The sequence below is a fragment of the Solanum pennellii genome, chromosome 9, assembly GCF_001406875.1.
Source record: "Solanum pennellii chromosome 9, SPENNV200".
Taxonomy (NCBI): Eukaryota; Viridiplantae; Streptophyta; class Magnoliopsida; order Solanales; family Solanaceae; genus Solanum; species Solanum pennellii.
This window is the reverse complement of record NC_028645.1, coordinates 75,581,885-75,599,116: the sequence shown is the minus strand read 5'-3', so window position 1 is coordinate 75,599,116 and position 17,232 is coordinate 75,581,885. Positions and strand designations below refer to the sequence as shown.

Genomic DNA, 17,232 nt, shown 5'->3' with positions numbered 1-17,232 from the left:
TTCTCACTAATTACATAAAGTGTTTGAAAAATAGATTTTTTCAATCTCCTACACTTCAAAGGCTGTGAAATCTTCTTGGATCTTTGCACATCAATATTATGAGACATTTTCTTAAAAATATCAGTGAGTTTTTTAATACGACTAATAAAATAATCATGTTGCTGCTCACATTTTTCACATAGACAAAAAGAGCATTTCATGTTAGAAGATGAAGTTTCTTGTATCATTTCATCTACAAGGTAAATAAAAAAAGAATGAGATTTTACAACTTATTATAAAATAATAATAGCAGTATTTTGCAACAGATGGATAGTCTGTTGCTATGAATTAACATTATGTTGCCACATATGTATCTGCTGTTGCAACACTTAAAATTTCTGTTGCTCATATGAATCATATGTTGACACAAATATACCGATTTTAGCAACATATGAATCTTATGTGGCAACAAATGTTCAAGATGTTGACCTAAACTGAGATGTTACAACATATGATAACTATTTGAATATGCATCAACATATCACTAAAATGTGACAACATACGCTAAAAATTCAGCAAATGAAATATATGTTGGACACCTGAACAACACTATATTTCTAAATCATATCATCAAAATAATCACAAAAAAGAACAACAACAACAACAAAAAATGACTTTTCACTTAATGATAACAAAATACATATACATTTCCTTAAAATGAGGATTTTTTGAGTTGGTTGATTTTCTTTCAAAAATAATAAATAATACACACCATTAAGTCGATTATTCAATTTTAACAATTATGGAACGCTTTATTTTTCATTAATCCAAGAAAAAAACTTCAAAAATTGTAAAATATTTCAAAAAAATAACTTACTCATTTCTAGTCGAACACAATTACAGTTCAGAAAGATGAGAGAGTAACGACTGAAGGGTAAGATAATGGAGGACCGGAGAGAAAGAGTAACGAGGAATTTTCAAATTTTTAAGGAAAAGGAAGAACAATCCCCCGAGAAAGAAGAAAGGAAGAAGCTGAAAAGATTTTTTTTTAAAAATAATTTGATTGAAATTATCGAAATTTTATATATTTTATAAAAGATTAGAAAATTTTAGAAATATTAATTTGATACCATATTTACTTAAAAGAGGATCTGATCAAACTGTTACCAAAAACAAAAAACGATTATTTGACACATTAACCTTAATTTTCTCTTCTTTCTCTGCGATCTTTTATCTTCCTCTTTGTTATTCTGAAAAACTCTTACTTTCCATGGAAAAAAGTAGATTCATTCTTCTGCCCAATTTCGGAGACGGAAATTCCTCATAGATTTGCTCCTACGAACAAAAAGGTACACTCCTTTGTTTGGTTTGTTGCTTGCTTCTCATTCATTGATTTTCTGGGTTTTCCTTCCAATCGGATCTACCAAATTCGCCTTCATTTACTTGATTTATGTGTTGTTTAATAATTAATGTTTTTATTTGCTAATATGAATTGTTACCTTCCGCTTAAACTTAGTGTTAATTTGGTTGGTTTGTTGAATCCGAAAAATATCTCTTGCACTTTGGTTTACCCGCTTTGCTTCTTCATTTCAGTATTCCCAATTTGTAATCATTATAGCATGCTAAAATTAGTTGTTTTGCTATGTGTTTCAACATCCACGGAAAGGGCTCTGCGCTATGGATCTAAAATTTTCTGCACTGCTATTCTAGAATGTTACTTTTATACTATGTGTGTCAGTTTGATTTCTTGGCTAAATTCAGAAAAGAAGGATTTTGTGCTGATTTAGCCGACCACAGAAGCTTGAGTAGTTGTGATATTGGTTCGTGGTTCTACCTACAGTATTACTGATTTTTGTTAAAACTATGGAAAGGTAGGCGATTACTTGCACTTACGCCTACCTCATGTTTACCTCCACCTTTTGATAGTACAAGCTATATGATAGAATTGATGGCCTTGAGGTGTTTGGTATGATTGATATAAAGTTATGTATATACAAATACTTCATATATACTATCATTTTCACTTAATTCATAGTCTATATATTCTATTTGCATATATTCATCATTATCTATCATTATTTCTGCAATTTGTTTTCTTTTTGGATCTTTAGGTAACTTACAGTCTCTAGCTAAAAGAAAATATGTTGCAGGAGTATGTAAAAAATCAATATTAGCACAAAGAAAAGTTATATTTATGTTAGAAATACAAATAGATTGCCTTGAATATAGGTTACAACTTAATATAATTCATAAATTATAATGAATAAAGAAGACTTTGCAGTAGACGAAAAGACATATGAAAACCAAGACGGATTAACAATAAAAATAATATTTTCAAATTTAGGAAGAAGATATAAAAAAATAGGAAATAACTTATATTTAATGTTAGAAATAGAAACATTAAAATTAGAAGATAGTCTAACAGCTATGATAAGAATAACAAAAGAAAATGAAGAAATAGAAAAATCAAAAGAAATTGAAAAGATAAAAATGCAAGCAAAGCAAGAAGTACAACATCTAGAAGAAATAAAAAATACAAGAATAAGTGAATTAGAAAAAGAATTAGCTAAGTTAAAATTATTATATGAAACTAAACAAAAAGAGAAACAGATAGAAAAAGATAAAGAACTCGAATTAACTAATGAAATAAATGAGATGAAACAAAAATTAAATGAAAATCTTGAAGTAAATGAAATAGACGAAAATGAATCGGATACAATAAATGATCAAAACTCAGAAATAAGTGATATAAGTGAAACATACACAGAAATTTTAGAACAAGTAAATAAACCAAAAAAATTAGAAATAAACACAGGAGATATGAATCGACCTAACATATCAGGAGTTAAAACCCCGGATAACAGTCCCAGAACTAGTCCTAAATGGACACCACCAACCTATTATACAGAAAATTATGAACAATCAGATAGGACAAATGCAATATGGAATAACAGATTAAATAAAAAATGGACACTGAACAATATAATTTTTTAGATTTAGATTGTGTTACAGATATAAATAAAGCAATATTACTATAGATAGGAAATACATCTAAACAACTAATAGATAATAAAATAACAACTAGAGAGACGCCAAGATATCTAGAAAGAACATTTGTATGAACAACAAAATTATGGATAGAATATCTACCCCAGAAAGTTTAGAAACACTTAGAAGTGATTAAAAAAATAGAAGGATCTCCATCAACAACAAATATAGATATACTAGATAAATATGAATTAGCAATAAGAAATGAATTTGGTGGTATGACCACAGATATAAGAGAACAAAATAGAGAAAAAACAACAAATAGACAACTTATGACAAAATTAGCTATATGTAAAATGTGTTACATAGAATAATACACATTTGCATTTAAAGAATATTATTACAAAGCAAGATATAATATGAATGAAGCAAAAGAAATAAGACAACAATATTTTACAAAATTACCAGAACCATTCAGTACAAAAATAATTAATGATTGGAATGATGAAGGATTAACAGATACTTTGGGAGTTAGAATAAAATTTTTGCATCAATGATTTATACAACTATGTGAAAAACAAAAAGAAAAAATAAAAATGGAAAAAGTACTAGTTAAAAATTTAGCTTGTTGTAAAAATAAAACAGCACCACAGTTTGGATGTACAAACAAATACTATAAAAAGCAAAAAGCTAGAAAATATAAAAATTATAGAAAAACTAAAACTAGGTATAAATATAAAAAACCAAGACAAAGATATTATGTAAAAAATTATAAAATAAAAAGACCATATAGACCAAAAAGAAAAATATCACAATGTACCTGTTATAATTGCGGAAAGATAGGACATTTAGCTAGAGACTGTAAGTTACCTAAAGATCCAAAAAGAAAACAAATTGCAGAAATAATGATAGATAATGATGAATATATGCAAATAGAATATATAGACTATGAGTTAAGTGAAAATGATAGTATATATGAAGTATCAGATATAGAATTTGAAAATGAAGAAGAAAATATTTATATAGATAATGATGAAATAGAAGATGAAACATAATGACTGAAGAAGACGTAAAAATAATATCTAAAGAAGATTATCGAAATGAAGAATTATCAGAACAAAAAATTATATTTGATAATACAATCTTTGAACAAATAAAAGGAAAAGAATTAGATTTAAGTGTTGAAAAAGTACTTGAAATACCTACTTTAAGAAATTGGTTTAAAAGACAAAAAGAAGAATACTATGTAGTTAGTCAGAAAGAACATATCATAGATTGCAAATATACAAAAGGAAAAACACAAATACCTATACTAAGTAAACGAATAATAAATAGAGAAATACAAGATATAAAAGCTAAAATACCTATAAAATGTGTACATTTAGGAGGAACATAAATATTAATAAAAGCTTGTTTTAGAGAAGGAATAGATACACCTATTGAAATATATTTAGCAGATGATAGAATTATACACCCTATAGAAAAAAGTGTAATTAGTGCAGTTAGAGGAAATTTAATATACCAAAAATTTAAGTTTATAATAAGTGCCAACTATTCAGTAGCATTAACAGATAGAAATATAGATAAATCATTAGTATTATATTGGAAGATGTCTGGAATAGAGCTAGCACCAGGAAGTAAAATATTCACAGCAAGATGTAAAAACTTATATATATTAACAACAAAACACAAAGTAACAGCGAGAAATAAAATTGATAGAATAAAAGTAGAAAATCCCTTTGAAAAAATAATTACTATAATAGATAATAATGACTATAGTTATAAAGAAATTGACATAGAAGAAGATTTAGAAATAGTAAAAGAAAGATTAAGTACTTCAAGCGTACCAAATACACTAACAAGAACTACCTCATCAAGAATGAGTACATCTAGAAGAAACTATGAAATTCCGAAAAATTTATTAGAAGATATAACAACATATCATTATTTTATAACAGGAATAGTAGACCAAAGAAGATATAAAATTTTAAACATACAGGACAAGAAGAAAATTACATAACAAGAGAATTAGTATTAGAAACAAAAATTATAAAAACAGGACAATTATGCCCCGGACTACCTAGCGAGATAGTAAATACGAACGAAGAAATAACAGAAAAGGAGATAATTATAGGAGGAATACTGTTAATAATACCATTTAAAATTTATCAAGGAAACCAGAACATTACATTAGGAATTAAATGGTTAGAAAAAGTTAAATCATACAATATAGAAAATGAACAACTAACAATAACTTGTCAAAATAAGAAAATAATCATTAAAAGGACGAAATGAATAATGAAAATATATATACTTGCAAAAATTATTGTAGAAGGCTATCACAACAGATATTATACTCCTATGATAGATACAGGAGCAAAAGCAAACATATGTAAATATAATTGTTTACCAGAAGATAAATGAGAAAAATTAAAAACACCTATGGTAGTAACAGGATTTAATAATGAAGGAAGTATGATCACACATAAAGCAAAAAATATAAAAATACAAATATGGATAAAATACTAACAATAGAAGAAATGTACAATTTTGAGTTTACAACGAAAGATATGTTATTAGGAATGCCATTTCTAGATAAATTTTACCCACATATAATAACAAAAACACATTGGTGGTTTACTACACCATGCGGAAATAAGACAGGAGCAAAAAGAGTAAATAACAAACAACGTAAACCTATAGAATGGATGAGAGGAAGTGAAAAAATAAACCAAGAAATAGAAAATATAAATAAAAAACAAATAACACAATTAGAAATTATCATATTTACAATAGATAAAGTTAAAATAATTAATGAACAACTAGAATTACTTTATAATGAAAATCCATTACAAGGATGGAAAAAACATAAGACAAAAATAAAAATTGAATTAATAGATGAAAACAACATAATAACACAAAAACCATTAAAATATAATTTTGATGATTTAAAAGAATTCAAAATACATATAGATGAACTATTAGAGAATAATTATATACAAGAAAGCAATAGTAAACGTACAAGTCCAGCATTTATAGTTAATAAACATAGTGAACAAAAACGAGGAAAAAGTAGAATGGTTATAGATTATCGCAACCTAAATGCTAAAACTAAAACATATAATTACCCAATTCCAAATAAGATACTAAAAATAAGACAAATACAAGGATATAACTATTTTAGTAAATTTGACTGTAAATAAGGATTTTATCACCTAAAATTAGAAGAAGAATCTAAACAGCTAACAACATTCACAGTACCGCAAGGTTTCTATGAATAGAATGTTTTACCGTTTGGATACAAAAATGCACCAGGTAGATATCAACATTTTATGGATAACTATTTTAACCAGTTAGAAAATTGTATTGTATATATAGATGATATATTATTATATTCTAAAATACAAGATGAACATATAAGGTTATTAGAAAAATTCATACATATAATTAAACATTCAGGTATAAGTTTAAGTAAAAAGAAAGCAGAAATTATGAAACCACAGATAGAATTTCTAGGAATACAAATAGATAGAAATGGAATAAAAATGCAAAACCACATAGTACAAAAAAATAATCACCCTTGATGAAAATATAGATACAAAAAATAAATTACAATCCTTTCTAGGATTAGTAAATCAAGTAAGAGAGTATATACCAAAATTAGCAGAATATTTAAAACCATTACATAAAAAACTTAAAAAAGATGTTGAATACTATTTCGACATTAAGATAAAGAACATATAAGAAATATTAAAAATTTATGTAAAAAATTACCAAAACTATATTTCCCTGATGAAAATAAATCATTTACTTATATTGTTGAAACAGATTCAAGTGATCATAGTTATGGAGGAGTTTTAAAATATAAATATGAAAAAGAAAAAATAGAACACCATTGTAGATATTATTCAGGATCTTATGCAGAAGCACAAATAAAATGGGAAATAAATAGAAAAGAATTATTTGCATTATATAAATGTTTATTAGCATTTGAACCATATATTGTTTACAATAAATTTATTGTAAGAACAGATAATACACAGGTAAAATGGTGGNTATATACAAAATACAAACTTTCCTAAATCAGAACCCCAGAGCAAAAGATACAAAAAACCCGAATGAAGACTATATAACCCAATATTTACAAGGTTATAACAAGCTAATCGCACAACCTGGAACAAATCCAAACCTAGTAGCAACCTGCTACAACTATGGATTATTAAGTACTGTATATACAACAACAGGAGAAGAAGTATCCAAAATATCAGAATTATATAAGGCATTTTTACAATACAAGAGAATAACTAAAGGAACTCTATTTTACATAAAGTTCTATTCAGCTACAGCGGAAATACTATATGATGAGATCAAACCTACGATACAAGCTATAAAGAGAAATGATAATCCCTGAAAAGATAGATACGCAAGAAGAAATACAAAAGGTAGATATTCCAGAGTTTTACGCAAATAAGAGAACTATTGGAATAGCTACTATATTAAATGAAATAGCAAACAACTATTTGAACGAAAATGCAATTTGGAGTTACTATAACAGAGATCAGACAATCATATACTCCAACTGCAGAGAAATCCGAGCAGCAGATATGGAAGACCTAAGGCAGTGGATATCAAGCCTATTAAAACCAGAGCAAACACCTACAACAAGAGCAATTCGGAAAAACTTTATTTCTCCTAATCTAATGACAAGATATTGTAAAATAATAGGACAAAAATATCCCGATCATCTATGTTCAAAGTGCGAAGGAGAAGATACTTATATTCCAGATGTACAGCTGGAGTAAATATGTAAAAGTAGTAAATAGTATGCGTATAGTATAAAATAGTATGTGTAAGTAGTAAAAAGTTGCGTCGGCCAAGTAAAGGGCCATTATTATTAAAGTATTTTATCGTCTTGTGTCGGCCAAAGATAAGGTGGCCATATGTAAAAAGTTGTGTCGGCCATAAATAAAGTAAAGGGCCATTATTATTAAAGTATTTTATCGTCTTGTGTCGGCCAAAAGATATAAGGCCAAGTGTAAAGTATATTGTTGGTCATTTCTATTGGCCAAGTTTGTAAAAATGTTGTATAAATAGAGGGCTTCTCCCTCAATAATAAACAGACTACTTCTAATCAACTCTCCTCTTCACTCTCTCTTCTTTATTACTTCTAAAAAGTCCGCTTCCCCCAAAATTGGTGTCAGAGCTAGTTAACAAAGATAAGCTATGGAAAACAAAGATGAAACAAAGAATCTACAAAAGCAGGTATACTCATTTAAAGATCATGAGTAGCTAAATTGATTTATTCCTGATAATCTCTTGTTAATTATAATCCCCCAATTTTGGCCAATAGAAATTCATCAATAATAATAAAATGTTTAAAACATATGAATACTCAAGACTGAACTAACTCACTAACTTTGTCTATCTATGTGACCTCTACTAACTGAACTACTAAACTAGAGCCCTCCAGAGAGTGAAGAGGTCTCACGAAATATATTCTGTAATACCCAAACACATTTACTACCCCATGGGGATCCCCGAGTAGTTTACCAGACAAATTGAGTTGTGGGCTCTATACTTGTCAACATCGAAGATTCTCTTCACCATCTAGGCTATGGAAGAGATTACTATAGAGCTAGATGCAAGATTGTTTAGTCAATGGGTGTGAATTATCACTACACTTGCAACTACTATGTCGTAGTCGATATGAACTTAGTAAGATGTAACATTCTTCACCTTTTTGGTTTGCCTCCTGTAATGTGAAAAATTTTTGGTAGATAATTGAACATAACAGGCTGTGTTATCCTTATAGATGGTAACAAACAGTATTTCTTGAGCCCATATGCAATATTGCGAGGTGCTGATAAAGTTTCATTATTACGTACGTGTGATCATATGAATAAATCTGAACGTGTAGTTGAACAGAAGGAACACTTCTCTAAGTGAAGCGGAGGAAACAGCTCTCTAAGAGCAAAAATTTTATTCGAAGAGAACAACTTCTATGTGGAAGTCAATAGTCCAGAATGTACATAATAGTAAGTTCTTAAATGAACTACTAAGCACCATTAGCAGCTGAGGCAAAATATAGACATCTAAATATCAAAATAATATGATCGTGTGAATCGGAGTTTCTTTAAGGATATTGAAGCTCGTGGGATTCAGGCAAAAGTAAGTTGGAACAGTATGTGCATCTATGCTATCAAACTATCAATTGTAGTTTATTTCAGCAGAGGAGTTTTCTCCCCTCATAGAGGATAGGCAAGGAGACCATTGTCTTCTTTTTTTTTTTTGTTTTAATAATGAATGGAGGATCAGAACAAAATGCTGAAATAAGCTGTACAATTGAGCTGGATTACGGGTTATTAGGTGGGCAGGAAGGAAAAATAACTGAAGTGGTGTCTCAACTCTCATAAATTATGCTAATGACACACTGATAATGCGTGTCCAGCAGACGGGACAGTTGGAATATTTTAGAGTAATGTAGTTATTTTTACAAGTTGGTGCTTGAGGTGTTAAATGATTTTGTAAAAATTGATGTTTTAATTCAATATTACGATTAGGTGTTCATATATTGCACCTTTTCTGATTGAAAGAAATATATATGGTTAGTCAAATTCTGCCTATGTTTCATCTCAAGTTCATGTAATAACAACAGTGACAACAGTAAGAAAGAAAATTAGTTTATTCAGTGATGTTGGCTGGGAAGATGATGTCTTGCATCATGTAAATGGCAATGGAAAAGTCTTGATTTAAGTAGTAAGAAGTAACAAAGCGTACATGGGGGGATCTTGCCCCTGTTACACTTACCCTCTACTATCTTTGGTAAAAGCGGGTAAGTTATTAGCGCCTTACTATAGGCAACCTTTTTGGCATTCAATTAGAGTTTGATAGATGACTACCAGATTTTGTTTTGCGAGTTTCAGAGTGAGCTGTCTTTGTTTCAATTTTACTTCTTTATGATTAATCCTCTTCTTTCGTCTTCAAATATTGATATATTACGCATCCGTTGACGGTCATCATCACGTACTTCTTGTGCTAGAAGAATTAGAGTTTGATGTGTCATTACACACTTGATAATGTTCGAGTCGTACTTTGTAATGGCAGATGCAACGTGTGTTGAAATTTCTGAAGTTGTCTGCTCCGGATGCTTCTTTGGTTTGCAATGTCTGTTGAAATTTGTGAAGTTGGCTTCTTCAAATACTTCTTTGGTTTCTTATTTTTTACACTCTAATTGGCTGGTTAGTAGTGAACTAACTTTAAGATAATTTTATGATTTTTTTTTATGGGAAAAGAGTGGAATAGCTCTTTAGCTTTCAAATCTGACTTAGACTTCTTAAGACATTCTTTGATGTGTATTTCATCTTTATATTCTCCTTATCTTTTATCAAATTAAACGATATAACAAACAACAATGTCAGGCACATGTCCGTGCCTCGCACGGGCACACTACATCTAGTAACAAAAGAGAGGGGAAAGCGACTCTGGTGGGGTTGATGGTATCTTCTTCGAATTTGAATTGAATTGAATTCAATGGAGAAGAATATCTGTTAATAAGATTGCAAAAAATAAATGATAAAAATGTTAGAAGAAGACAAAGATTTCCTGGAATCAGAAACACAACTTACCGATGACCAGAAAATTGAGATTGCCAAATGGTTCCTTCTTAATGCCCCAGCCGGTGAAATTCAGTACGTCGCCAAAGGTCTTCTTCTTCTTCTCTTTCGTTTATTTTCTGCGCTAATTTTTTTGTATTTTGAAGCTTTTTTCGTGCTTGAAAATGTGACCGCATTGGTGTTCATTTGCGATCGGCAGTTTATTGTTTACATTTTTGGTTTTGAGCGTCATTTGGTTTGATTTGCAGACGTTAGAGCTATTTTAAAGGACGAAAATATATATAAGAAAGCGGCTGAGGAGTCATTTCCTTCGTACAACAAATCTCACTTGATTTGTCTCGAATTCCCAAACAGAAGTGGCGATGTAAGTCTCTCTCTTGTTTTCTATTTTCATTGGGTAAGTTAGATCTTTGAAAATGTAATTTAGACTAATCGTGTCATTCAAATTGATAATTTCAGATTTGACAGTTTTCCGTAGTCGAAGATTGAAATATTAAGTGAACTGTAAGCAATACTTATTGTACTGATGTTGTAATTTTCCTTAGTTGATAATTTCAGATTTGATAGTTTTCGGTAGTTGAAGATTAAAATATGAAGTAAATTGGAAGCAATATGATGTTGCAATTTCCTTACTTGGTTCATGACCTCTCTAGTCATCCTTTGGAGCTCAAAGACTGAATGAAAACAAAGGATAAAACTTATGCTTGAGAAACTTTTTTTAAAAAAAGTTGCATGAGAAATAAGTAAGATTAATCTAATAAGTCTTCAAGTAAGGCTTTTAGGATAGAGATATACTTCATGGTACTTGGATGCTGGCTCTACTATATATGAATGAGTTGGGTGTTGTTTGTTGAGCACCATGTTTATGGACAAGTTCTCTACATCTGTTTAAAGCTTGGGGAATTTCCTCCACTTCAATAAATGATTACTTCTTCAATATAGAAAAGAAAACTTTCCGGAGAACTGTTCTTTATGAAGTCTAAGATTTTGTTCCCCTCTTCTAAAAAGAAAGTATAATGCTTTTCATTTATGTAGTAATGGCCACTTGGAAGCTATTTTTCATGATATAGCTGTGTAAAGTTGCTGTTCACTAATTTGTAGGTACTGATTACATCATTTAGTGAGGTTGATAAGGATGAGTATCTTGATCCCCGGACTGCCCAGGTTGCCAGAGTTGACCATGTCAAGCAAGTACGTCATTCATTTAGTATACCATGCAAAATGCTATTTTTGGATTTTTTACAGTTTGGTGTTTTGACTTTCTTCTTGTTGATAAGATTAATAATTTCGTTGGATGAGGCACCTCTTTCCATGTGCCACTAACAAACTACCTTGCAAAAACACAAAAGCACCAAAAATGGTGCTGGAATTTATCATCAAATCCCCAGTCTGTTAATTTCCCCAATAGTTGCATGATATGTAAGTTTAAAAGCTCATAATCTTGAAGGGAATCATTTAATAACTTCTATTATCTTTTTTATGATTGAAAAAGTCCATTTCACTGTTCCTATCAGTTGAGCTGACAGAACTTAATAAATAATAATCTAAAGTGACGATGAAAAACTTATCTTTTTCCTTCTTTTTTTTCGGGGCATGGAGTGGTGGGATCCATAGAAGAGGAAGCAGGTTTGTAAGGATGAGTATTTTGTTTAGAAGGTAATTCAAAAAAGCAATAATATGGACAGACATAAACCTAGTAGAGATGGTGCGACTATATCCAAAAATGTGCTTTTTCTGAAAGGAAAAGAAAAGTAAAAAGATCAGGACGAAGTAAGAAAAAAAGAAAGAGAAGCATACATATAGTGCTGGGTGTACTCCTTTTTATGCTGTGCAATTAAAAATCTCTACACAAACTGGTTTTATGCTCATGTTTATCTATAGTTTAGTATGTTTAGACATCTTCTGGCTGATTGGAACTTGATTTGTTAAACACATTCAGGCATTAGGGATAAAGAACAAAACACCAGAGTGAATTGTGTTAACTGTTAGGTTGGTTTTCATGATACAAGTGGATATCAAGAATGAAGATATTGTAAACTTGAAAAATGTGCTTTGATATAGCAAGCTCTTGATTATCCTCATTATTCAATAGTTATGAACTTCACATAAGATGCATTTTCTATTCTTGTTAATGGTGATGGAGTAAATACCAATTTTGGAAAAGTAAAATAAGGTCTCTTCTACTATAGCTGGTCCATGGTTTTCAATTAATCCTCATTAGTCTACAGTGCTGAATGTCACATAACATGCATTTCTTTTCTATTCTTGTTAATGTGATGAAGTAGATGTAAATAGATTGGAAAAGTGGAAGTGGTCTCTGCTTAATATAACAAGTGCATAGTTTTATTCATAATTCAAGGGCTGTGAAATTAAATGTATTTCCTCTTTCTCTCTTTTTTCCCTAGTTATTGTTGCCGTGTAATAATTTATGCTCCCTTCTTGTATGCTCATGGTATGTCTGCATTCTAGGTTTGTAAAGACGTTAGGCCAGCAAGAGATGAAGAACTTCCATCTGCTTTCGTGGAAGAGTATAGGTACGCATCTGTAGGGTATGAGATATATTTCTCAGTTTAATATCTTTGGTATTGCTCCCCTTTTTAGTTACTCACTTTCTGTTTTTCCCATTGAGATGTTGAAGTTCTTCTATATTATGACATTCACAATTATTTTGCCTAATTGGGCTTATTTTTTAACCATGCTCAACAAGACTTGCAAATTCAACCTCAGTTCTCAGACGGCTCTCAGATTATAGTTTAAGATATGCTAGAACAGTTGCATTTCTTGTGGAAATTTTCTTTCCAGCTTAATTGGAAAATAAGCTGCATGTTTTGGTCTGCGCTTACCGAAATCAGTCTGAAAATAAATAGTTTAGGCTAATCTCTCCTATATAGATGCTCTTCTTCTTAATCAGTATCATTTATTCTCTGTCCTTCTATATTACATTCTATGCCTTTTCTTTCGGGATATTCTTAGTAATCTTCACCTCAGTCCTCAAGTGTTAATAAGCTATCCTACATCATGATTCATGTGTGTTTTTATTCCATAAAGAGATCTGATTCATAATACACTGGTTTACCTTTTTGTTCATCTTTATCGGTGAGGAACAGGTGTCTCCAAATTAATGGGTAATGACATCAATGTCAGATGCTAAAATGGTAGTAAGACACCTAAATTTGGTATAATTGGGAGGCATTAAGAGTATGAAAGGATTATATTCTGAGAGAGCAGTGAATTCTTCAATAGTTCTTAATGCTTGGCATGCAGATTATAAAAATCATGTTTTTGTTTTATGTGAGTAGTTCCCTTCTTAACATGGTTAGTTCTTCTCATCAGAGGCTTTGTTTATGAGTACTGACTTTGTGATTACCGTTGCTTGCCAAATTCTCCTATTCATGGTAATTCTTGTGTAGGTCTGCCATGGATGCTGAAATTATGAAGTATGTGAGTGAAACATATCCAAAGGGCATCTGTTCAGTTTACTGTACGAAGGGAAAGGATGTGGAAGAGCCAGGATTTGACTTTGAACTTGTTGTTGTGATTTCAGCTGCTAGACATAGTCCTCAGAATTTCTGGTGTGTTGGATTATTAAAATTCTAACCCTGACTAATTTGTGCAATACTCCCTATTCCTAAATAGTTATACTTATCGTGGTGCAGAACTTGTAAACCGATACTGAATTAATAGGTTGCTATATATAAACAAAGAATGAGGGATTATGTTGCCTATTTTCCTGTCAGCTTCACTCTTGTCACTTGGGTCAACTGATATATTGTTATAGCACGTGTGACTTGTCAATTGGGTCACTGATACTTCTTATAGCTTTGTCTAAAGAAGCTGATACTATATGCATCTTTTGTAGCAATGGAAGCTGGCGCTCAATATGGAATATTGAATTTAAGGACGATATTCAATCTGTAGAAGTGAGAGGCGAGATGCAGGTATGCTTTCATCAACAGTATGAGCATATAGTGTTTGCCTGTTGGTTTCCTGATCTTTATTTTAACCCTTCCACAGTTTTCTGGTTTCTTCACTGACTTTAGTCATGAATGTAGACTTTACTGAATTATTCTTTTTGGATTGAGCCGACCTTCTAGTTTAGGGGTGAGGGTAGTTGTTGTTTTTTTATTGTATCAAAAGCTTAAATATTCAAACTTGTATGTCCTTTACCTGCTCTGTATTCAGGTTGGCGCCCATTACTTTGAAGAGGGAAATGTACAGCTAGATGCAAAACACAAATGTAAGGATACAACGCTAATTCAGGTAAGTGACTATAGTTTGTTCATAAACTTCTCTTTGCTTTGTTGTCGTGTCAGTAGAAGAGACTTCCGTCTATGATAGCTTGTTTCATAATTTTCTTTCATTTTACACGATTTGTCCGTAATTTATACTTTCAATGAGAGTAAAAAGGCACTAGGATGGTTAGACAACCAAGAAAATGAAAAATGATATAGCTGCTTCTGCACATCCTACTTTTTGTATCTGTGTAGAGATTGAAGGTCATATTAATATCAACACTTTGTACCTTAAGCAATCTGATTGGTAATCATATTGTAGAAGAAATAGAAGTAGCATGTTAAGAAAATAAATGGTGAGACACAACAGTTTCTGGATATCCTATATTTTGCTGGTCTATTGTTGGAAAAAGGTAAAAGCTAAAAAAATTTTAAAAATAATCTTGAGTGATCTGATTAGTAATCGAACAGGGAAGAAAAGAAGTAGCACGGTCAGACAGCCAGAAAGAACAAAAAGTGAGACAACTGTTTCTGGAAATCCTATTTGCTTAACTAGTGTAAAATTTGAAGGTCAAATTATTTTCTTGAACAATCTTATTAACTCGAAGAAATAAAAGTTTGATCAAGTCTATCTTGTGATTTTGTTTATATTTTCAATGGTTCGAGTTTGAATTTACTGATTTTGTGTTGTCTTTCTTAGTCCCCAGATGATTCTGCAATTTCCTTGGTCAACACTATTCGCCACCATGAGACTGAGTATCTGGCTTCTCTTCAGGTTTTTACGTTGTTCCTGCATCACATTCAACCCCTCTTTCTATCATGTCACCTAACACTTCCCCCTTCCCTTCCCCTCTCTTCCACCACTTCTCTGTCAAGTCTCTGTTGCCAGTATTTTCGTTCAAAGTTACTGATCGACTTTTTACTGGCAGACATCTTACTTGAAATTGCCTGATACCACTTTCAAGGTACTCCTTCTATGTTTCTCACTATGTCTTAGCTGAGAGAAACACCTCTCACCACCTTGCACCATGAAATGGATGTTTCTTATCTTTTGCAGGACTTGCGGAGGAAGCTTCCCGTTACTCGTACATTGTTCCCATGGCACAACACTGCACAATTTAGCCTTACAAGAGACATTGAAAAAGAACTTGGAATTGGAAAATAGAAACATTGCATGTCTTTTTATACAAGTTGAATATGTACAAAGTACACACCATTCTTGATATGACAAGCGAGTTTACTCGAGATTGCCGTCTCCGGCTATTTGTTGCCTTCTTTCTATTGTATTCCTTTGAGAGAGGAATTTTCATGCTAATTTGTGAACTGTCCCTTAGTTGTCAGTTTGCCAGTTGGGCTGAGAGAGTTGTGTATGCTGTGAAGAGTTGTAAAGTACTGATTTGGAAGTCGTTCTTCATGTTTTTTAACCTTGATACTTTTTAGTTGTTATAATGTAAACTTTTTTCAAACGCACTACTAAAAAAATAGTGATTACCGACCTCAAATAGAAGTCGGTAATTTTCGACCTTCAGAGGTTGGTATTGTTAAAAAGAATAAAAAAATAAAAAAAATTAGAAAATCGATTATAACGAGTCGGTTTTTATGAATCAATAAATAAAAATATTTAATTTTTTCTCAATTAAATAAAAATATCTTACAAAAGATTGATTTGTGTTCATCTTGTGTTGATGATAAGCTTTAATTTAGGAAAAATGTGTTTGATAAGCATAACTATCAAATACTAGTTGATCCTATTAGTCGGTGGATTTAGTTGTTGGAATTAATACAAATGTAGTTATAGCTAATGTTGTTTATTTGTTGAAATAAGTTCAAATAAAGTTCAATTAACCCCTAGCTAGTTTGACTCATTATTTAAAATGATGTGGTTTAGTTGGTCGATTTTGTTGTTGATAAGATGAAAATTCTAATTTAAAAGTACAATATATAACTAATAGTTTAAATACAAGATAAAAGTCCAATACATAAAAAGATAATTTAAATAGCAATGCAATACATATAATAATAATTTAAATACAAAATAACAATACAATAAATAACATAAATAACTTATTTATCACAACAATATTTAATAATTCAGCAGGTCATTTTCAGATTTAGCAATACTCTGAAAAAATAATAATGTGTGATCCAGAAAATTGTTGTAATTGCGGTTGTGCATATTGATTTCTTTTTTCAATTATTCATAGTTGTTCTTGTTGCATGTAATCATGAACATTTAGATCACTAATAGCTTTTAAATTTTTCCTTAAAATTTTATTTTCTCCTATAAATTCCTTGAGTTTGATATATCCATCTAGCCTTTCACCGTTTCGTTGTTTGAATGTAGCCGACTCTAATTGCACCAATAAAAAATGATGGTAGATGAAAATCTCCTATTTGAACAATTTTTAGTTAAAGTAAAA

General features: G+C 30.7%; 1 protein-coding gene across 4 annotated transcripts; it reads left to right on the top strand.

Moving 5' to 3' along the window:
• The first annotated feature begins 1,131 nt into the window (after positions 1-1,131).
• On the top strand, positions 1,132-16,242 carry LOC107031766 (F-actin-capping protein subunit alpha-like). Of its 4 annotated transcripts, none has more exons than XM_015233236.2 (11): positions 1,132-1,328; positions 10,072-10,205; positions 10,386-10,669; positions 10,829-10,944; positions 11,682-11,771; positions 13,050-13,114; positions 13,991-14,152; positions 14,440-14,518; positions 14,763-14,840; positions 15,513-15,777; positions 15,870-16,242. In XM_015233236.2, the coding sequence occupies exons 3-10, from the start codon at positions 10,537-10,539 to the stop codon at positions 15,762-15,764; spliced, it is 975 nt and encodes a 324-aa protein (XP_015088722.1). In that variant the 5' UTR covers positions 1,132-1,328; positions 10,072-10,205; positions 10,386-10,536; the 3' UTR covers positions 15,765-15,777; positions 15,870-16,242. The 4 variants fall into 4 exon arrangements, with proteins under 4 accessions (XP_015088722.1, XP_015088721.1, XP_027767589.1 ...); XM_027911788.1 differs by lacking the exon at positions 10,072-10,205 and having other exon boundaries at positions 1,141-1,328; positions 13,050-13,129; positions 15,513-15,587; positions 15,742-15,777; XM_015233237.2 differs by lacking the exon at positions 10,072-10,205 and having other exon boundaries at positions 1,142-1,328; positions 15,513-15,587; positions 15,742-15,777.
• Positions 16,243-17,232: the final 990 nt, after the last annotated feature.